The 23,180-nt window shown below is 36.7% G+C and overlaps 1 protein-coding gene and 1 non-coding gene across 5 annotated transcripts in view; one reads left to right on the top strand and one right to left on the bottom strand.

Moving 5' to 3' along the window:
* The window catches only part of Mre11 (MRE11 homolog, double strand break repair nuclease), an 84,435-nt gene that overhangs the window by 21,826 nt on the left and 39,429 nt on the right, over positions 1 to 23,180 (top strand). For all 4 annotated transcript variants that reach the window (XM_047519206.1, XM_047519205.1, XM_047519207.1 and 1 more), the window contains 6 exons: positions 1,449 to 1,536; positions 2,533 to 2,674; positions 11,776 to 11,890; positions 16,747 to 16,932; positions 17,765 to 17,936; positions 21,165 to 21,245. In XM_047519206.1, coding sequence (XP_047375162.1) covers positions 1,449 to 1,536; positions 2,533 to 2,674; positions 11,776 to 11,890; positions 16,747 to 16,932; positions 17,765 to 17,936; positions 21,165 to 21,245 — 784 coding nt within the window. The remainder of the gene's footprint in view (positions 1 to 1,448; positions 1,537 to 2,532; positions 2,675 to 11,775; positions 11,891 to 16,746; positions 16,933 to 17,764; positions 17,937 to 21,164; positions 21,246 to 23,180) is intronic.
* On the bottom strand, positions 426 to 532 carry LOC124960900 (U6 spliceosomal RNA). Its single transcript, XR_007104212.1, has one exon. It is a non-coding gene; the product is annotated as a U6 spliceosomal RNA (small nuclear RNA).

Raw genomic sequence — 23,180 nt, 5'->3', positions numbered from 1 at the left:
TCCAATACCTTTCCTGACAATGAACTTCCAGTCTCCAGAGGTGTCTCAGGATCCTAATTTTCCAAGAGATAGTTCCAAGTCACTTGAAAAATCTGAGTTATTGGAAAATAGGTAAAGAATTTAGACATAGTTGACAGAAAAGGAAATGGAATGCCACTTAAACATATTGAAGTTATATGTCTCTTGTATGAAAGATATAAAACAAAACTATACTGAAATATTTTTTTCTTATGTCAGGTTGGCCTGGATGAGTGCTTCTCAATCATGAGTGCCCATTAAAGTTACCTAGTTTTGAAGTAATGTGCCCAGTCGTTTTGCCAAGGGACATATCTTTTGGAGTGTGTCATGGGCATTGGTTCTTCTTAAAACATCCCCAGATGAGTCTAAGATGCAGCTAGGATTGAGAACCACTGGCATGCAGATTTTTTAATATGTAATGCTTCATAAATTGGTGTGTTATTCTTGTGCAGTGGCCATATTAATCTTCTCTGTATGGTTAAAATTTTTGTGGATGTGCTGCCAAAATGAGCACTGGCATACAGGTTTAAAACCTTGGTAAAACATTCTGTGTTGGTGAGGTTGGGGAGTCTGTCCCTTTTGTGCATGTTAATGAATTGTGAACAACCTCTATTGAGGGCATTTGTTGGTAGTTGTCAAAGTTGTAAATGCATATATTTTTGACTCAACAGTGTCCTTTAGCAATTTTTCTATAGATACATTCTCAAGAGGGAAACTTTTCCAAGATTATTCATTGTAGCATTATTTATAAGACAAAAGACAAGAAAGAATCTAAATGTCCTTTGATAGGGTACTCCTTAAATTCAGTATCATGAGCCATACAGTGGAATATTTTGTGACCACAAAAGCAGAAAGAAGTTCCTCATTAACAGTACTGCTGTGGAATGACTTAAAATATGTTAAGTGAAATGTATTAAGTGAATATGTTACAATGAAAAGATGTAATAGAAATTGCTAACATTATTTGCCTCTGAGAAGAATAGGATAACTGGGGACAACAGTGGGAGGACGATTAAATGGCGCAGGTAGGAGGTGATAGAACTGGAATCCTTACTGTAGGTCTTTTGGAATCCAAACTGTAGGTGTTTTCTCTCCTGCCCTCCTGACAAATATGAACCATATGGAAAGGTTTTCAGAATTTTGAAGGCCTATTAATTTCCCACTCTCATACATTTCATAAGCACCATTTAATGTGATTGGGTTTTCATTAAAATATAGTACTTTGTGAGATATTTTCAAGCTTTAGTTAAAAATGAATTGTTACCTATGATTATATTTGCTGAAGCTGTAAATTAGTGGTCATCTACCAATTTAAGTTGCACAGTGTGCCTATAATTGCATGAATGTTTTTTTGGAAGAGAGTCTTGCAACACAACTTTGTCTCTTATAGAAACTTTTAGATTTTCTTTTCTTTTCTTTTTTTTTTTAAGATTTCCATGGGTGAATTATCAAGATGGCAATCTCAACATCTCAATTCCAGTGTTTAGTATTCATGGCAATCATGATGATCCCACAGGGGTAATTATTATTTTTTTATAGTTTGTTGAAATTTCAGAAATGATCAGTTTAGTTTATCTGTGGAAAGCATTCCTTTCCTTTTCCTCAGCAATTTGTAGTCAAATTTACTCAAGAATTTAGATTGACTTGTTACCACTAATATAAGCATTTATACTACTGTTTAAATTTTTTAAAAAAAATGGAGAGTAAGAATTGGTATACAAGCTATGCTTTTATTTCATTAGAACTAAGTTTAACAATGAGTAGCAAGGAGAAATAAACAATATTTCTGTAGCATTCTCTAGTGCTTCTGTGCCTCTTTAAGATATCACCTATAGGATATGATTATTACATGAACATCTTTAAATCCAAATTAGATTATTTTATTACCTATTTGTCATGGAGGTAAGACTAGAGGCCCTAAACTGAAAATATTTTATCTGGTTATAAATATTTAAAGCCACTAATTAACTATAGTCTTTTTTCCCAGATTTCAAAATATCTGCTTAAAATTACAAAGTATTTATTTTAAGTTGATTTTTACTTTTTTAGTGGCCAAGACACCAATTAGTTGTAGTGAAATGTTTATTTGGCATTTAGTGTATGAGTTCATTTGCTGTAGGTAATTTATAGTAGAAAAAAGGTAGTGAATACTTTTAATATTGGAATTTTGAGAAGATAATATCCTAATCTATATTTCTGTAACTACAGGTTGAATATCCCTAATTCAAAGATAAAAATCCAAAATGCTCTAAAATCTGAAACTGGCTGTTCAAAAGTTTTGAACTTTGGATCATTTCTGATTTTGGATTTTTAGATTAGGGATTCTCAGTTGGCAAAAATCTATGGAAACATTCCAAAATTCCCAAATTCCCTACAATCTGAAATACTTCTGGTCCCAAGCATTTTAGATAAGGCGGGTAGTACATGGAGTATGCTGGTAAAAGTAGTTTGGTATTTATGCAGAATGTTTATTTTTACATACATATTAATATTCTTTGAAAATATTTTGCATAGGCAGATGCGCTCTGTGCCCTGGATATTTTAAGTTGTGCTGGATTTATAAATCACTTTGGACGTTCAATGTCTGTGGAGAAGATAGATATTAGTCCAGTTTTGCTTCAAAAAGGAACCACAAAAATTGCTTTATATGGTTTAGGTAAGATGGTTTCATTTTACCATTTATATTAATAAACAATTGTTTAACCATTGTGAAATGGAATTTTGGAGATATTTTTGTAACCCTTTGGAAAAAAGCAGAACAAATCTCCTTATTCCTTGTTGGTGTCTGTAGAAAAATGTTGGAAGATTTTGATAAAAAATCTTTTAGTACTTGTAAGAGCCAATAGCTATTAATACTTAATAGCAATTTTGGTGAAAATGTAGCTATACTTTAGGATCTGTTTATTGTTTTGAGTTTTTTTCTTTTAAGCTTAGATATAGAATCCTGAATATTAGAATTAAAGAATAATTAGCAAAACTTCATTTTGGTATCTTAGAAATCTTTGAAAGATCTAAAACATGACTGTTCATTATGGTAGCCACTAGCCTCAGGTAGATATCAAACACTTGAAATGTGACTATCAATGTAAAGTACACACCAGATTTCAAAGACTGAGAAAAAATGTAACATATCTTTATTAACATATTAGATAAGTAAAATTAAATTTGTCTTCCTTTTTTACTTGTTTTAATGTCTAGTAGAAAATTTAAAATTATATATTTAGAATGAATTAGTACCTAACATTATATGTCTGTTGGATAGTGCTAGTCTAAGAGCTATCATCTCTAAAGATAAGCATTTGCTTTATCAACTTCACTATCTTTAGTTTATTCAGTGTTCAGTAGACAGAAGCTTATTTACTAGGCTTGATTCCATGTGAATGAAAGAGCAAAGACTATTTTTAAAGAGTACATTCATTATTTTGTGTATTTTGTATCTCAGGTATTTTTGAGGCCAGAAATAAATGTGCTTTAAGTTCATTTATTATGTTCTTAACATCTGCTTCTATACACTTTTTTTTTTTTTTTTTTCCGCAGTACTGGGGATTGAACCCAGGGCATTGTGCTTGCAAGGCAAGCACTCTACCACCTGAGCTATCTCCCTAGCCCCGAAATACACTTACTAAAAAGCAATTAGCAGTTTTAATCACTGCAGTGGTAGAGATCGTATCTCCAGAAAATGATTTCTCCTATGTTCAGACTAAAGACAGATCTCCCGAAGACTCATCTTGTCCTGTTATGCCTTCTTATGCTGAACTTTATCTCCATCCCAACCTTTTTCCTTTCACTATTAAATTCTGGAATTCTTTATAATCAGTGTTATTCCAGCATCGACAGTCTCTTCTGAATGTTGCCTCTACTTTCTGACCTTCTCTGAAGCCCAGCTGGGTGTCTGTGTTTGTTAGGTCCCTTGTAGTTCTCTTATCATGGGCTTTTGTGCAGAAGTGGCAGTCACTCTTCTTGTTCCCCACCACTGCTTTCTTTCATGTCTCCAAATACCCTCCTCCTTTAAAAGCTTATGTCTTCTGCCTAAACTGCCCTCCTTTTCCCTCAAACTTTTTACCTGCCTATCTTTAGATTTTGTTAGTGTTCTCAGTGCTTTTGACGCCTGAGTAAGTCAGTTGTCTAATGCCCTGGGCAATGCATACTTGACTTGTATTTCCAGTTATATATGTTCTGCATTCTACCTCGGTTCTTATTCCATTTGCCATAGCAAGGTATTTTCTTGAGGAGCTGGGCTACTTCTTGCTCCTATACATTGTTGTATTGTTGGCTTTTCTTCTGTAATCATTATATAAAATAGCAACCTTGTCCTTCTTTCCTACCCCACACAGTTATTCTTCATTTTATCATCCTGACTTTCCCCCTTTTAATAATATTTACATTTTGTTATTATTTTATTTACTTGTTTGCTGTCCTTCACTAGACTGAGGTGAGCCTGTGGTGTACATGTAACAAGAGTTATTTGAAAAATATTGAATTATTAAAAAGCAAAATATTTTAATTTAAAATCACATCATACATAGAAATACTATGCTAAAATACATTTTTTTTTAAATTTATTTTTCTTTTTTTATTTTATTGTGAACAAATGGGATACATGTTCTTTCTCTGTTTGTACATAGAGTAAAGGCATACCATTTGTGTAATCATACGTTTACATAGGGTGATGTTGGTTGATTCATTCTGTTATTTTTTTCCCCTTCCCCCCAACCCTCCCATCCCTCTTTTCCCTCTATACAGTCCTTCCTTCCCCCATTCTTGCCCCCCTCCCTAACCCTCACTCTAACCCTAAAACTAACCCCTCCCATGCCCCATTATGTATCATCATCCACTTATCAGCGAGATCATTCTTCCTTTGGTTTTTTGAGATTGGCTTATCTCACTTAGCATGATATTCTCCGATTTCATCCATTTGCTTGCAAATGCCATAATTTTATCATTCTTTATGGCAGAGTAATATTCCATTGTATATATATGCCACAGTTTCTTTATCCATTCATCAACTGAAGGGCATCTAGGTTGGTTCCACAATCTGGCTATGGTGAATTGAGCAGCAATGAACATTGATGTGGCTGTATCTCTGTAGTATGCTGATTTTAAGTCCTTTGGGTATAGGCCAGTGAGTGGGATAGCTGGGTCAAATGGTAGTTCCATTCCAAGTTTTTTAAGGAATCTCCATACTGCCTTCCAGAGTGGTTGCACTAATTTGCAACCCCACCAGCAAGTATGAGTGTACCTTTTTCCCCACATCCTCGCCAACACCTGTTGTTGCTTGTGTTCTTGATAATCGCCATTCTGATTGGGGTGAGATGGAATCTTAGGGTGGTTTTGATTTGCATTTCTTTTATTACTAGAGATGTTGAACATTTTTCCATATGTTTGTTGATTGTTTGTAGGTCTTCTTCTGTGAAGTGTCTGTTCATTTCCTTAGACCATTTGTCGATTGGATTATTTGTAGTCTTGGTGTTGAGTTTTTTGAGTTCTTTATAGATTCTGGAGATTAGTGCTCTATCTGAAGTATGATTGGCAAAGATTTTCTCCCACTCTGTAGGCTCTTTCTTCACATTGCTGATAGTTTCCTTTGCTGAGAGAAAGCTTTTTAGTTTGAATCTATCCCAGTTGTTGATTCTTGCTTTTATTTCTTGTGCTATGGGAGTCCTGTTGAGAAAGTCTGGTCCTAAGCCGACATGTTGAAGATCTGGACCTACTTTTTCTTCTATAAGATGCAGGGTCTCTGCTCTGATTCCGAGGTCCTTAATCCATTTTGAGTTTAGTTTTGTGCACGGTGAGAGATATGGGTTTATTTTCATTTTGTTGCATATGGATTTCCAATTTTCCCAGCACCATTTATTGAAGAGGCTATCTTTTCTCCATTGCATATTTTTGGCCCCTTTGTCTAGTATGAGGAAATTATATTTGTTTGGGTTTGTGTCCGTGTCCTCTATTCTGTACCATTGATCTACCTGTCTATTTTGGTACCAATACCATGCCGTTTTTGTTACTATTGCTTTGTAGTACAGTTGAAGTTCAGGTATTGCAATACCCCCCGCTTCATTTTTCCTGCGAAGGATTGCTTTAGCAATTCTGGGTTTCTTATTCTTCCAGATGAATTTCATGATTGCTTCTTCTACTTCTGTAAGGTACATCATTGGGATTTTAATTGGAATTGCATTTAATCTGTATAGCACTTTTGGTAGTATGGTCATTTTGACAATATTAATTCTGCCTATCCAGGAACATGGGAGATCTTTCCATCTTCTAAGGTGTTCCTTAATTTCTTTCTTTAGTGTTCTGTAGTTCTCATTGTAGAGGTCTTTCACCTCTTTTGTGAGATTGATTTCCAAGTGTTTTATTTTTTTCGAGGCTATTGTGAATGGAGTAGTTTTCCTAACTTCTCTTTCTGAAGATTCATCACTTATGTATAAAAATGCATTGGATTTATGAGCATTGATCTTGTATCCTGCTACTTTACTGAATTCACTTATGAGTTCTAAGAGTTTTCTGGTGGAATTTCCTGGTTCCTCTAAGTATACCATCATATCATCAGCAAATAGGGATAGTTTGAGTTCTTCTTTTCCAATTCGTATCCCTTTAATTTCTTTGGTCTGTCTAATTGCTCTGGCTAGAGTTTCAAGTACGATATTGAATAGGAGTGGTGAGAGAGGGCATCCCTGCCTTGTTCCAGATTTTAGGGGGAATGCTTTCAGTTTTTCACCATTAAGAATAATATTAGCCATGGGCTTAGCATAGATGGCCTTTACAATGTTAAGGAACGTTCCCACTATCCCTATTTTTTCTAGTGTTTTGAGCATGAAGGGGTGCTGTATTTTATCAAATGCTTTTTCTGCATCTATTGAAATAATCATGTGATTCTTGACTTTAAGTCTGTTGATATGGTGAATGACATTTATTGATTTCCTGATGTTGAACCAACCTTGCATCCCTGGGATGAAACCCACTTGATCATGGTGCACTATCTTTTTAATACATTTTTGTATGCGATTTGCTAAAATTTTGTTGAGAATTTTTGCGTCGATGTTCATTAAGGATATTGGTCTGAAATTTTCTTTCCTCGATGTGTCTCTGTCTGGTTTAGGTATCAAGGTGATATTGGCTTCGTAGAATGAGTTTGGGAGGGTTCCCTCCTCTTCTATTTCATGGAATACTTTGAAAAATATTGGAATGAGCTCTTCTTTAAAGGTTTTGTAGAACTCGGCTGAGAAACCATCAGGTCCTGGACTTTTCTTTGTTGGTAGGCTTTTGATGACTTCTTCTATTTCATTACTTGAAATTGGTCAATTTAAATTGTGTATGTCCTCCTCTTTTAGTTTAGGCAATTCATAGGTCTCTAGAAACTTGTTGATATCTTTGAAATTTTCTATTTTGTTGGAATATAGATTTTCAAAATAGCTTCTAATTATGTTTTGTATTTCAGTCGTGTCTGTTGTGATATTTCCTTGTTCATTCCGAATTTTAGTGATTTGGGTTTTCTCGCGTCTTCTCTTTGTTAGTGTGGCTAAAGGTTTATCAATTTTGTTTATTTTTTCGAAGAACCAACTATTTATTTTGTCAATTTTTTGTATTGTTTCTTTCGTTTCAATTTCGTTGATTTCAGCTCTGAGTTTAACTATTTCCTGTCTTCTACTACTTTTGGTGTTGGTCTGTTCTTCTTTTTCTAGGGCTTTGAGCTGTAGTGTTAGGTCATTTATTTTTTGAGTTTTACTTCTTTTATTAAATGCGCTCCATGAAATAAATCTTCCTCTAAGTACTGTTTTCATAGTGTCCCAGAGATTTTGATACGATGTTTCTTTGTTCTCGTTTACCTCTAAGAATTTTTAAATTTCCTTCCTAATATCTTCTGTTATCCATTCATCATATAATAGCATATTGTTTAATCTCCAGGTGTTGGAGTAATTTCTGTTTTTTGCTCTTTCATTTATTTCTAGTTTCAATCCATTATGATCTGATAGAATACAAGGTAGTGTCTCTATCTTCTTGTATTTGCTAACATTAGCTTTGTGGCATAATATATGGTCTATTTTAGAGAAGGATCCATGTGCTGCTGAGAAGAAAGTGTATTCACTCTTGGTTGGATGGTATATTCTATAAATGTCTGTTAAGTCTAAATTATTGATTGTGTTATTGAGATCTATGGTTTCTTTGTTCAATTTTTGTTTGGAAGATCTGTCCAGTGGTGAGAGAGGCGTGTTAAAATCACCTAGTATTATTGTATTGTGGTCTATTTGATTTCTGAGATTGAGAAGGATTTGTTTGACATACATGGGTGAGCCACTGTTTGGGGCATAGATATTTATGATTGTTATGTCTTGCTGATTTATGGTTCCCTTAAGCATTATGAAATGTCCTTCTTTATCCCTTCTGATTAACTTTGGCTTGAAGTCCACTTTATCTGAAATGGGGATGGATACCCCAGCTTTTTTGCTGGGTCCATGTGCATGGTATGTTTTTTCCCATCCTTTCACCTTTAGTCTATGTGTATCTCTTTCTAAGAGATGAGTCTCTTGCAGGCAACATATTGTTGGATCTTTCTTTTTTATCCAATCTGCCAGTCTATGTCTTTTGATTGATGAATTCAGGCCGTTAATATTCAGGGTTATTATTGAGATATGATTTGCATTCCCAGTCATTTGACTCATTTTATTCATTTATTTGCTTATTTTTGACACAACTTGGTTCCTCTTTATTTGAGAGTTCCTTTAGGATATCTCCTCCCTTTGCTGATTTGCTTCTTTGTTTTTCATATCTTCTTCATGGAATATTTTGCTGAGAATGTTCTGTAATGCTGGCTTTCTTTTTGTATATTCTTTTAGCTTTTGTTTATCATGGAAGGATTTTATTTCGTCATCAAATCTGAAGGTAAGTTTTGCTGGGTATAAGATTCTTGGTTGGCATCCATTTTCTTTTAGGGCTTGAAAAATGTTATTCCAGGCCCTTCTAGCTTTTAGGGTCTGGATTGAAAAATCTGCTGATATCCGTATTGGCTTCCCCCTGAATGTAATTTGGTTCTTTTCTCTCACAGCCTTTAAAATTCTGTCTTTATTTTGTATGTTAGGTATTTTCATTATAATGTGCCTTGGTGTGGGTCTGTTGTAATTTTGTGTATTTGGAGTCCTGTAAGCCTCTTGAACTTGATTTTCCATTTCGTTCTTCAGATTTGGGAAATTTTCTGAAATTATCTCATTGAATAGGTTGTTCATTCCTTTGGTTTGTTTCTCTAAGCCTTCCTCAATCCCAATAATTCTCAAATTTGGCCTTTTCATGATATCCCATAGCTCTTGAAGATTCTGTTCATGATTTCTTACCATCTTCTCTGTTTGTTCGACTTTGTTTTCGAGGTTAAATATTTTGTCTTCAATATCTGAGGTTCTGTCTTCCAGGTGTTCTATCCTATTGGTTGTGCTTTCTATGGAGTTCTTAATTTGGTTTATTGTTTCCTTCATTTCAAGGATTTCTGTTTGGTTTTTTTTCAATATCTCTAACTCTTTATTGAAATGGTCTTTTGCTTCCTGTATTTGCTCTTTTAACTGTCTATTGGTGCGTTCATTCAATGCCTGCATTTGCTCTTTCATTTCATCGTTTGCTTCCCTTATCATGTTGATTATGTACATTCTGAACTCCCTTTCTGACATTTCTTCTGCCATGCTGTCATTGGATTTTATTGATATAACATCCAGATTTGTTTGAGGCATTTTCTTCCCTTGTTTTCTCATATTGTTCAGGTATCAGTGGACTGCAGAGATGTTGCAGATTTCCTCTATTGACTTATAATGTCCCTGAAGATTGCTAGTGTATCCCCTCTTATCCTTCAGTAGCCTGAAGTCTTAGAGGAAGTTGATACTTCGGTGTTCCCCTAGGTAGCTGCCTCTCTAGGGGTGGTGGTCTTCAGGTGGGGTATTTTCCCTGCTAGAGGGCAGAGGTGCCTCTACTTGTTGACCAATGGTCATCCAAAGGGGAACTAGACTGCGGGCTGAAGCAATGCCTGTTTGGGCCTGTGTCTCTGGTTTTACCGTCTTTGTGGGAAAACCTCACTCGGCGGGGAAGACCCACCCGGTGGGGAGGTCTCGCTAGTCAGTTCCCCTCCTAGAGGTTCCCCTCAGTCCACAACTACCACCTGGGCAGGGCAGTCTTCCCAACCAACGTTTCCAGGGGCCTGGACCTACCTCCTGGGCTTAGGAGCCCTGCCCTTTGCAGACGAGTCTCCTTAGGTGGCCCCTCCTCAGAGAAGCTGCCCGAAGTCCTGGAACCTTCGCTCCACCCCTCAGCTGGTCTCTGTGTAGCTCTCCTGGGCCTGGGAGCCTCACCCTTCGTAGACGAGTCTCCTTAGGTTGTCCCTTCTTAGAGAAGCTGCCGGAAGTCCTGGAACCTTCACTTCGCCCCTCAGCTTGTCTCTGTGTAGTTCATTCAAGAAACGGTGCCTAGGTCCCTGGACCGGACCTTGCTATGCACCTAATCGCCTGGCTATGCCACCCGCCCTCTGACCAGTCACTTGGAGCCTCGTACATATGTTCCAAGCCCCAGTGACCCGTCGCTCGTCTCTTCCTCCAGGCAGCCACCCGGTGCTCTGTGTGGGCGCTTGGAGACCAAGCCACTCACTGCGTACCTCCACCTCCTCTGGGCAGTCCCCTCCCCATTGCTCAGGCGGTTGCTGGATCCAAACAACTCGCCGCCTGGGCAGGGCAGCCTTCGCAGGCAGCGTTCTGTTTCTCTGGCAGCCTCTCTTTCTCTGGCAGCCGCTGGAGCCCTGGCAGATCGCTTCAAAACCAAGCGGTGTGTCGCACAACCTCCTTTGCAAAGTTCCCCACTTTCCGAGTTCACTGCTCCAGCGGGGGAGGTGTGTCTTGCCGCCTGGGCAGGGCAGCCTTCGCAGGCAACGTTCCCAGGGCCCCGGACCTCCCTCCTGGGCCTCACCCTTCGCAGACGAGTCTCCTTAGGTTAGAGAATCTGCCCGCGGTCCTGGAAACTTCAATCCGCCATTTTTCGCTCCGCTTCGCTGTTCGTGTTTACCGCTCCGGCGGGGGCGGGGCGTCCCGCCGAGTAACTCTACTTCACAAAGTTCCCTGCGTTCCGGGGCTACTGCCCCATCGGGGACGCCTCCCCTATGGGAGAAACTCACCCGGTGTCTTTGAGTTGGTCCCAAGTCACTATCTCCTCTTTTGAATCTTGAGTCCTGGAGCAACATGAAATGCAGTCGTCCTCTAGTCCGCCATCTTGACCTAAAATACATTTTTTATCTAAACTTTTTAAATATCTCTGCATGCAGTAATGTGTACCTTAGATCAAAAGTACATTTGCCTATAATTTATAATAAAGGGATAGTGAAAAATAGTATTACTGGGGATTTTAATAAGAATTTAAGTATAGGAAATTCACTTTTTAGTTTATGCTTCCCTGATTTTGAGGGTATATATCTCTGAAATGAAATGTGTTCTTTGAATGTAACTAACTGCTATCATGTAAGAATCTGAAACATAATTTTTTTTTTTTTTTGTGGTGCTGGTCATCGAACCCAGGGCCTTGTGCTTATAAGGCAAGCACTTTGCCAACTGAGCTATCTCCCCAGCCCTGAAACATAACATTTATACATGATAGCACTTATAACTTATTCCAGAATTTAAATATATCTCTAAATAGTAAAATGAAATACTTTGAGAAATGCATAATTTAGAAGAAAAGCATTCTTTTTTCAAGCCAGAGTAAGAAAATAATTTTAAAATAACATAATGTCTATTTCAGGGTCCATTCCTGATGAAAGGCTCTACCGAATGTTTGTCAATAAAAAAGTAACAATGTTGAGACCAAAAGAAGATGAGAACTCTTGGTTTAACTTATTTGTGATTCATCAAAACAGGTAAAGGAATTCTTTGAAAAATGTTGAGCCAAGTATGGAGGTTCCCTAGATTTGTTTCCAAGCTTACCTGCTTCAGTGAATAATGCCCCTATTCTTTTAAGGTGTCAGAATCAGGCAAAACTTGGACTTACTTCGTGTGACATCATTTTGAAATTGTTTTTAGTGTATTTAATTTCTATAAAAGAAGATTTGTACCATGTGGATGAGGCATAAGAATAACCATAAAATGAATTCAGCCAAAAGTAGAATCTTGGGGCTGGGGTTATGTTTCAGTGGTAGAGCACTTGCCTAGCATGTGTGAGACACTGATTTGACTCTCAGCACTGCATATAAAATAAATAAATAAATAAATATAAAAAGAATAAAGGTCTATTGACAAATAAAAATAAAAATAAAACATTTTAAAAAAGTAGAATCTTACCAGTGCATTGTCCCATTCACTTTTCATGATCTCATCTGCTTCCCCATAGCCCAGCTTTGAATTGCAGCTTTGAATTAATATCCATTGCTTTTCTTTATTGTTAATCACATGTATAGCCATAATTGGTATTTTATTTAGTTTTAGTGTAACTGGAATGATGCTATATATTTTAGACAACTTATGTTCAACATTATATTACTGAGTTTCATCCATTTTTGTTGTTTAGATTTGTAACTCATTTTTATTGATGTGTACAGTTATTTTTTCTCCTGCCAGTACACACTTTTATTTCCAGTTTTTATTTTGCTTTTTAAAACCTTGCTGTTGCAAACATTTCGTACACGTTTTCTGTTGAGTATATGAAAAAAGGTCTTTCCAGAATGTGTAAATATAGCTGGATTAGTTTTTTGCTAGTAGTTGAAAGAAGTTTAATCTGTTGGTAGGGTACAGAATTGAATGACAGGAAGAGAGACTTGAAGAAGCAAGATTTATATGATTATCGTAGTAGGAAATGTGAAGTGGAAATAGTAATGACAGTGAAACTGACACAGAAGAGACAGACCTAGGACATTGTCGAGGAAGAATCCAAGGGATTTGGGGCCTCTAATTTTTTTATTGAACATATTTATTGAATGCAGATTATTCTGCATTTAATGAATGTAGACTTATTTCAAGTGCTGGGTCAAAGAAGGATGCAGATTTGCATTGCTTTATGTATGTTCTCAAATAAACAAGGTGAGTTTCAAAGGTAAAACCAGGCAGAGATTTGTTATGTGTGGTTGCTATGTAACTTTACACTTGGAGTTGTTCCTTTTCTTGTGCAGTCTTCCCAGTTCTGCCACACTTTGTACTATGCTGAAGTAAGGAAAAGTTGAAAGGAAAACTCTTAAGTGTTCTAGATTTAAGCCAGAATGAAAGATAGAAGGCAGCACTGATCAGGGAACAAGTAGTCAACATGTGATGTTGCTTTGTCTCATTGCTAGCAGTGCTAACCATCATTTGAGGTGGTCCAGATTTCTCCACTGTAAAATTCTCATTTTCTACTTTGTAATTAATGAACATTTTGGGAAAAATACTTGGAGACTATGTATCAGTAGTCATGATCAATTTTCACCTTAAAATTTACCTACTAATCTTGGCATCCTTGGGATCATCATTTTTCCAGTAATTAATAGTGTGGTATTATAATTGTGGTGTTTTAAAATATTTTAATTTATTCTTTCTGTATTTAGTAATTGGAATTCTTTGTAAGGAGGATTTTTTTAAATCCCTTTCCCCCAATTATTTACTTATTCATACATGTCATTATGGGCTTAAGGATCTTTATTTTATTCTTTGAGGTACAGTCCAATAAATTATTCTTGCTGTGACCATTGGAGGCTCTTTTATGTTGGCGTCTGCGTTTCTTTCAATTTACCCCTTTCCTTTCTTTTCTTTTTTTCTTTCATTTTTTGGTGACTATAGCCTTAGTTTCTTTGCACTCAAGATGCTGTAGTCTCACCTTTGTGTTTTCTTGCCCTAGCTTTGGAATCAGCCACTTCTCCAAGGATCTCTGATTCCTTTTTTGCAAAGTAGTATTTAGAAGCCCACATGTGCCCATATACCTAGTTGTGCTTGTTGCTTCTGTGGCTCTCTCAGCCCTTGGCACAGAGTGAAGGAATAAAGATTTTTATATGTGTAGTGATGCATGCATATATATATACACCTGTATTTTTTTCTAATTATGTATATGTTTAAAAATGCAATCATAAATTCAGGCTGATTCTAATCCAGACCTCCAAGGTTCATTTTTTTCTTTCCCCTTGCCTTATTTGTAAATTTTTTCTCTAACAGAAACCTGGATTGTTTTATCTATAATGTATTTACTTGTTTGATTTTTGTTTGTTTATTTGTTTTTGGTCTGGAGATTGAACTCAGGAGCACTTAACCACTGAGCCACATCCCCAGCCCTATTTTATATTTTATTTAGAGACAGGGTCTCCCTGAGTTGCTTAGCGCCTTGATTTTGCTGAAGCTAGCTTTGAACTTGTGATCCTCCTGTTTCAGCCTCCTGGATTATAGGTGTGTGCCATCACACCCAGCTTACCTGTGTTTTTGATCCAGGTTTATGTGTAAGGTGTTTTGTTTTGTTTTGGTACTAGGGATTGAACCCAGGGGTGCTTAATGCCTGAGCCACATTTCTAGCCCTTTTTTATATTTATTAGGGACAGGTTCTTGCTGAGTTGCTTAAGGCCTGGCTAAGTTGCTGAGGCTGTGTTTGAACTTGGCAATACTCCTGCCTCAGCCTCCCGAGTCACTGGGATTACAGGTGTGTGAGGTAATTTCATAATTACTAATCCATAACCCTTTGGGAAACAAATTTGCCAACTAGGGTACAGGGTACAGTATTTGTATATTTTTGTCTACAACTTCACTACATTCAGTCAAAACACCATTTTCCATAGTTGCTTACTCCTCTTCCCCACCTTCTTCATGGTGGTTTTGTGATTTTTTTTTTAAACATCCTTGGATTAATTTCCCCACCCTTTGCATTCTTAGATACTTCTGTTGTTATTACTTAAGTATTACAAAAACAAAAGATATTCTCAGATTGAATGAGAATTCTTAAGTTCTATACTGTACTGGTTTTATTTGTTTCTCTACATTCACTAGTTTTTTTTCTTTTGCTTCAAAAGAAGAAAGAGTCTGAAGCTGAGGAGGGCTTTGCCACGCAAAATCTTTCAACTCGGACGTTTTGGTCCACCTCTAAGTCACAAATCAGAGTCAGCCTACCTGCATAATCTTCCCCCTTTATTCCAGGAAAGAGCCAGTGCTCCATGAAGGCACATGATATAATGTATTTGAGAGTTATCTTCTTTCTCTAAGTAGTTGTCATGATCTCATACCTTAGATTATTTTTAAAACTGGGATTTGAACCCAGGAGTGCTTTACCACTGAACTATATTCCCAGTCCCAGTCCCAGTTTATTTTTTATTTTGAGACAGGGTCTTGCTTAGTTACTTAGGGTCACTAAATTGCTAAGACTGACCTTGAACTTATGATCCTCCTGCCTCAGTCCAGAGTCACTGGGATTACAGGCATGCACCACTATGCCCAGCAAATGTTTATTTTTTACATGAAAACATTCTAAGACACACAAGCCTGCTGCTTTCCTGATTTCATTTCCTGTCTTCCCTGCATTATTCTGTTCACCTATATGAATCTCCATGCTGTTTTTTGGACCCATGGAACACATTGCTACTTCAGCACCTTTGCCATCTGCTCTTTCCCTGCATACTGATCCCTCATCTCAGTTCTTTGCTCATTTTTACTCCTCGGAGAGACCTTTCCTGACTACCCTATGTATATAGAGTTAGCATCCCTTCACTTTCACTCTTCCTTTTATTTTTCTTTATGATGAGCATCTATCACTGCTTGATAAGTTATATTTATATACACACACACACACGTAAGGATTTTGTTCACTGCTGTGTTCACTGCCTGGTGCACTGGACACATTTCAGACCCTGAGTAAATATTTATTAGTTAAATGAATGAATGTTGGTTTTGATCAAATGAATGCTAGGTTGAAGTATTTGAGCACTTTCACTTAAATACTCAGTGATATAATTTAATGTAAGGGAAAAGTTTTTCTTCCTGTTTTTTCTTATTGGGTAACTATAAAATTATAATTTGCAAAGCACTTTTATGATATTTTATTTAATATTGAAAACTCTTATCTCATGTTAAATTGACATTTTATCTCTCATAATTTTTATAATCCTTAAAAGAAACAGATTATGTTAAAAAATGGTTGGTTAGTTGGGTACGGTGGTGCACACCTGTAGCCCGGTCTGCCTAGAGGCTGAGGAAGGAGGATCTCAAGTTTGAGGCCAGCCTTAACAACTTAGTGAGATCCTTTCTCAGAATTAAAAAGGGCTGGGGAAGGGCTGGGGATGTAGCTCAGAGGTAAAGAACCCCTGGCTTCAATTCCCAGTCCCTACCTAAAAAAAATAAAAAAAGGTTTGACCACATTTAGAAATGTGTTTTTATATTATAAAGTTTAGATTTATCTCATTTTCATTTTCACTTTTTGGGGGCATATAATGAGATCAAGTTTGTGGATTTTTCCTCTTGACAGTGCTCATGCTTTCCTGACTTGACCAAAGCTGGGGAACCTTTCTCTGTAAAGCCTTTGTGACTCCTTGAATGTAGAATTGAACACATTCTCTTAATATATTACTTGACTTTGCTGTGCTAGTCTGTCACTACCTAAAAGTCAAAAAGTGGATATTGACTATTTTTGCATTCCCAATTCCATGGGCAGTTTTTGGCACAAAGAATGATGTACTAAATCATTAGTGAACGGAGAAAGATCTGTATAGACTTATTTAATACAAAATTTTTCTATATTGCTGTGAATTAATGTTATTTATTTTTAAAAATCTTTGTATAGGAGTAAACATGGAAGTACGAACTTCATTCCAGAACAGTTTTTGGATGACTTCATTGATCTTGTTATTTGGGGCCATGAACACGAGTGTAAAATAGCTCCAACCAAAAATGAGCAGCAGCTCTTTTATGTATCACAGCCTGGAAGCTCAGTGGTTACTTCTCTTTCCCCAGGAGAAGCTGTGAAGAAGTGAGTCATTGTTACATATTCCAAATCAATTTTAAAGAAATCCTTGTTGTAATCTACTTATCATCCCAGGGGTTCAAGGTACTGGCAATATATGGTAGATTTATTTATGAAGGTAGCAACCTTCTATGTAGTTTTACTGTTTTCCCAGATTTTAAGCCATTTTCAACGAGATGTTTTCAACCAGTTGATGTTAATTTTGCTGTTCATTAGGTGAATTCAAGACTAACATTTTTATTTATTAAATTTTAAATTTGATGCTATGTTGATGGTTCCTAATTCACAAAGTTCATTTATAAACAAATTCCCATAAAATCCCTTAACTGAGATTTTTCTAGTTGTAAATGCGATAGGATAATATAGCTAATCTCTTAACTCTTTGACAAAGTGATGTGATTTTAAAAAGCAGTTAACAGTGACTGAACTCCATTTTTAAAGGGTTTTACTCTTGGAATCTATTGACATTCAGATTGTTATAATAGGAGGCTTATAGGACGTGTGTTTGTTGGTTTTTTTCCTCTGTAGCTCTGCTGTAAATTAATTTTATCATTTTCCTGATAACATTTTATTATACTTAGTTCTGTCTTCCCTTGTAAGACTGTAATTTGCTTAGAGAGGAAAAATGATGAATGAATGATTTTATTCTGAGAAAGAAGAATGTTTACCATTTTTTCCCTGTGAAAATGCTATTAAGATTATACTGAGAGAAACATTTATTTTTAAGGGTATAATTTGTAAGGAAATATAGAAAATTATAAATATTGTAGCTCTGATATTAATGTTTTCTTGGGGAAATTGATGTTGTGATTAAGCTTTCGTTTTTATCCCTTTTCAGACATGTTGGTTTGCTCCGTGTTAAAGGGAGGAAAATGAATATGCAGAAAATCCCTCTTCACACAGTTCGGCAGTTTTTTATGGAGGATATTGTTCTGGCTAATCATCCAGATATTTTTAACCCAGATAATCCTAAAGTAACCCAAGCCATTCAAAGCTTCTGTTTGGAGAAGGTAATTCTTTTAGATAAAGTCAATGAGGATCTATGTTAGTTGAGAAATTATTTACCTTCAATAAAATAATTCAGTAGAGTAGAGGGAAGCCTTTGTATTTATTACATTCTCACAAAGTTGGTGAGACCACTTGTTTAGTAAATGCATTTAGTTGTGTCAGGGACCCTTTTTTTTTTCCCTTTACATCATTGGGATAAAGGAATGCTAGAAATAGGAAATAACTGTAATTAAACCCTTCTCCCCCAATTTCTTTCCTTCTTTTAAAAAAATACTTATGATCTTTTTCTTCTTCTTAATCCTGATTTGATAATTGGCTTGTTTCACTTATGACAGTGGGCAGTGATTTGATTGACAATGGGAGGATATTGTGGTACAGAGCCTCTCTGATAATCTCCATTAGTCATATCTTTTACCCTGATATCTACCCCACAGAAAATCTTAAAGTGTGTTTCCTTTATACCCTAACAGCTTCAGCATAAGCCCAAGCCTTCCCTTTCTGTGCAACTCGCCACCCATAAACCTGTGTAGGAAATCTGGAAACGCTACTAATCTAAAGTTGGGTGAATGCTTTTAATAAAATTTAGGTTGACAACTTAGCAACATTAATTGCTGACTTTTGTTTAGTTCTTACTCTGTGCCAACTTTCCTACTTTACATTTTATTCTTATAAAAATCATATAAGGTAATGATGACAACAGTAATACTTGTGAACACTAATATTTACTGACTACCTTTCTATGCTGTGCACTGTTGACAGCATTTTGCATTAAATCATTCAACAAGGTGTCACCCCATGGCCTGAGTGGGCAGTAAAAAGGGTTTCTGTTGGAAGGATGAGCTCACTGTAAATTAATCGATAAGAAATTTATTTAATAGAGAAAACCACAGCAGACAATCACATTTTGGGTCAGGGGGTGTGACGGATTGAGCCATGCTAAGAGTCTGGTTCTAATACAATGGAGGAGCCCACATTCTCTTTATTTATAGTGGTACAGATCAAAGGGTGACCGGTTGGAGCTTCTTCTGTGAGAAACAGGATGCGGGAGTTAAGCAAGTCATTTTGCTTTAGTGGGTCATTGGCACATCTAGGATCTGTAAATTCCGGCTGTGAACCAGTCTGCATGGAAACCATATAATCCAGGCAATCTGGAACAATATTCATGATTGCCAGTTGCTGAGAGCCAGATTCCGGTGTCTTATGGACCAAGCCTGGCTTTATTTGCTGGCCATGGATGGTGCCCTGCAACAGGGTTCTAGATAGTTAGGGTCAACTTTATTTTTTTATTTATTTATTTTTTTCCTTGCTGTGCAATGCTAGGCCCTCCTGCCTGGTAGGCAAACACTCTGTCATTGAACTATACCTCTAGCCTTACCATCCACAATTTATGCACAATGACCTAAACCTCAGATAAAGTTCATCCAATGTCAGAGCTGTATAAGCAATGTGTAGCTTACATAACTAAAAAATTTTAAGAGTATGATGGTTTCAAGGAAATTGATCCCAGAAATTCATGCTTAAGGTTGTGGGTTTCTCTCTTTTTTTATGCTACCACTCACACTGATGGTTTCTATGCTAAACTTGATTATAAGGAAGACATTCTCACATGGAGGCCCACAGACTTCCTTTATTGTTACAGCTGGAAGAATTATTTTTCCTAGTGGTTCCAAATAAACCCTGAACATTGAATTTTACTGTCTTGAGGTGAGGGATGGATCCCTAAATACAATCCCTGAATCAGGGAGATGAAAAATACATGGATTGATTTTGAATTCATTTTATCTCAGCCTGAGGCATGTACCTCAACCCTGGCTCAAATGACATTTTAGATTAAATAGTTTGTTGTGGGAAACTCTTCTGTACATTATAGGATATTTAGCAGTGTCCTCCTTGGCCTTAGTAGATGCCAGTCACTCCTTTTTCCCCTAGACATGATTTAACTGTTTCCAGATTTTGCCAGTGGCCCTGGGGGCTAAAACCACCTCTGATTGAGATCCTTGGCTTTTGCCTCCACCGTGAGATTTACATGGACTTCGAATGGTCACATGAATTCAGAGAGGAGAGTGGATGCTGGCAAAAGTAAAAAGGATCCATTTGTTAACCTCCACATGTTATTGTGTTTCTTTTTTTTGTACTTAATTATATTACTGTTTATATGCATTAGCGTATAAGACTCATCTCTTAACTTTTCCCCTTAGCACATATCAAAAATACTTGGCAAATAGGTGCTCTATAAATGCTTATTGAATTGAAATAATTTATCTATATCATACTCTTATCACTCTGTGTTGTTCAGGATGGTAGTTAATAGCTCATGTGACTATTTAAATATAATTAATTAAAATTAAATTAAAAATTTACTTCATTATACCAATTCCAGTTTCTCTGTATATTTGTGGTTTGTGGCAACCATACCGAATACTACAGATATAAAACCTCATCTTTGGAAATTCTTTTTGAACTGCATTGTTACATATAGCTTGAAGGAGAAGATTGTAAAATCTTAGGCTTGGAAGAGATTTAAGGATGAAAACATTGTTCTATTATTGTTCCTGAGGAGGGAACCAAGTTACAAGGAAGCACTGCTAGAATCCTTTTTCAAAAGGGTTGCATGCATGGTGATTAAGGTAACTTCAGATGGATAAAGGACTTCAGCTTTTAGAAAGTTATTGTGGGGCTGGAGTTGTGGCTCAGTGGTAGAGTGCTTGCCTAGCATGTATATTATGTTGAAATGAAAATTTGCCTACTTATAGCCCAGTTCTGACCTCAGGAACAATTTAGGACAAGTATACCATGAGACAACTTCACATATTTGAAACATTTTTCTTATAGCTTGAACTTTTCCAAAGCAGATAATCCAAAAGTCTTTGTTCATAGAATCTTATATATGCTGCCTGATATGACTGAAAAAACTAGGTTTATTTGCTTTTAAGTTGATAAAATGAGGGCTAAGTCATATCTAAACATGAATAGAAAGTTGGAGCAGAAGCAGTGTTTTAAACTTTCTTATAAAAGAATTCAGAGATTGAAAAATTATTGAGAACTTTCACAAAAGAACATTAATCAGTGAGAGTATTACTAGAAGGTATATTTAAAAAGGTGTTATAAATAATCTAGGAAGGGAAGATAACTATGTAATGCAGGAAAGTTCCTGTGGTAGGATTATGAACTATTTTTCATCTGACTTAAACTAAACATAATACTTTGTTTTATTTAATTTTTATTTTGAGATTGAAGAAATGCTTGAAAATGCTGAACGGGAACGTCTGGGAAATTCTCGACAACCAGAGAAGCCTCTTATACGACTGCGGGTAAATAAATTTATTTATGTAAATAAAGCTTTATTAATTTTCAGAGTCTAGTAATGTAGTTTTATGATCCTTAAGCCACATTACTTGACATTTCTATCACCTGGGAAATTATTGAAAAAAATGCAGAATCTTAGACCCAATGTCAGACCCATTGCCTTTTAATAAAATCCCCGAGAGATTTGTTTGCACATTAAAATTTGAGGGGTCCTGGAATGTAGGGTATGGGGGTAAAGATTACAGTCTAAAGCTAGACACATAGCTGGCACATAGCTGGATCTCTTGTCTGTTGGTTTGTATTTCATAAATTTTTGAGATCTGAATGAATTATATATAGCGAGTGGTGCACAAAAAGTAATCTGGTCCTTTTTTTCTCTCCCACTGTCATTGCTGTAGTTGATCTCTTGTCATCACTTGTAGGCCTGCAGCTGCAACATCCTAGCTGGGCTCTCCTCCACTTCCCTTCTCACCCTGCCAGTTAGCCTTTATTCCACACTAACGCCAACAGAATCTGTGTAAAACACAATCTTGCATGGCTTTCCTGCTGGAAACAGCTTAATAATTCCCTAGCACTAACAGGAACAAGTCAAAACTTTTTTGGGGGCTAGCACTAGGGTGTTTATAGAACCTGATCTAAACCAGCCTCTTAAGCTTTTTCCTTCTAAGCATGTTCCTAAGCTCTAGTCATATTGAACTGAAATTACTGGTCCTGTGCCTAGTGAAGTTCACTTGAACCTTTGCCTGTGCCAGGCCTGTGTGGAATGCACTTCCCCTGGTTTTTTGTCTCCTTCAGCACCCATTTAAAGCCTGTCTCTCCACAGAAGCCTTTCTGGGCCTCTACTTTTAGTTGAAGTTTCTTTCTTTGTGTCCTCATTCTACTTTGCACATACTTCTTACAGTACAATTTACATTCTGCATGCAATTATTTATGTTTGTCTTCCCAGTGTGTGAATTTCTTGACAACCAAGATTGTATTTTGTTTGTGGTTGTGTCCCTAACCTTTAGCAGAGTACTCAGAACCAGAACATTGAAGGCACCCAGTGAAGTTTGTTTAGTGATCATGCTTTGTAATTTTCATGAGCAGAAAATTACAAATAAAGCTAGGCTGGAGTATGTCTAAGGAGTTCTGGGGGAGACCTAGTTGCTTCAACATTTAGTACTCTTTATTTTAGGACCTGGCAGCAGTAGAGATGATCTGGGTTACACAAAGATGATTACGTTAAGTGAACTACATAGTCTTCTTCATTAGACAAAAGATACCACGTTTCTCATTTATGTCTGCCTGATACCTTTAGAATAACCATTTAAATAGCAAATTGACATTCCTTTTCTAAACACAATAAATTATTAATTCATTCATGAAGTAAGGGAACAGATATTATTGTGTAAGTAGTATGATAAAAATACATTGTATCAGTTAGAGGCCCCTTATTAATTCATCAAACGAATCTCAGAGTACCTGTGTTATGGATGTTGGAGGAAATGCCAAGACCTGCATGGCTGACTGTTAATTCAGAAAAACTGGTGAGGGGTTATGGGGGATTAGAAAATACAAACAGACCCGCATGGAGAGAAAGCTGAGAGTAGGTGGGACATTACCTTCTGATGGAGGTATAATGATAGAGAGCTAGCTCAGCATGTTTATTATATAGGTTTTAACCTCAAAAGGATTTTCTGTGAGAAAGTTTCTTCAAAGCAGGCAGGCTGAAGGATGAAGTTCTGGGCAGCTAATTATCTTTTTTGTGCTCATAATTCTTTACCCCGCACAGCTGGTATCTGAATCCAGGGTCAAGAGTGATATAGTGCCAGTGCCATGCACAGAATCTCCTTTGAGCAGGGCATCACCATAGAAACTGGGCAGTCTTAACCTGCAGCTTCTGCACAGGAAGTTCCCAGTGCAGGCACACTTCTGTTGCAGGATAGTCAGACCATGAATCA

The sequence above is a fragment of the Sciurus carolinensis genome, chromosome 11 (genome assembly GCF_902686445.1).
Source record: "Sciurus carolinensis chromosome 11, mSciCar1.2, whole genome shotgun sequence".
Taxonomy (NCBI): Eukaryota; Metazoa; Chordata; class Mammalia; order Rodentia; family Sciuridae; genus Sciurus; species Sciurus carolinensis.
This window is presented reverse-complemented; position numbering and strand designations above follow the sequence as displayed.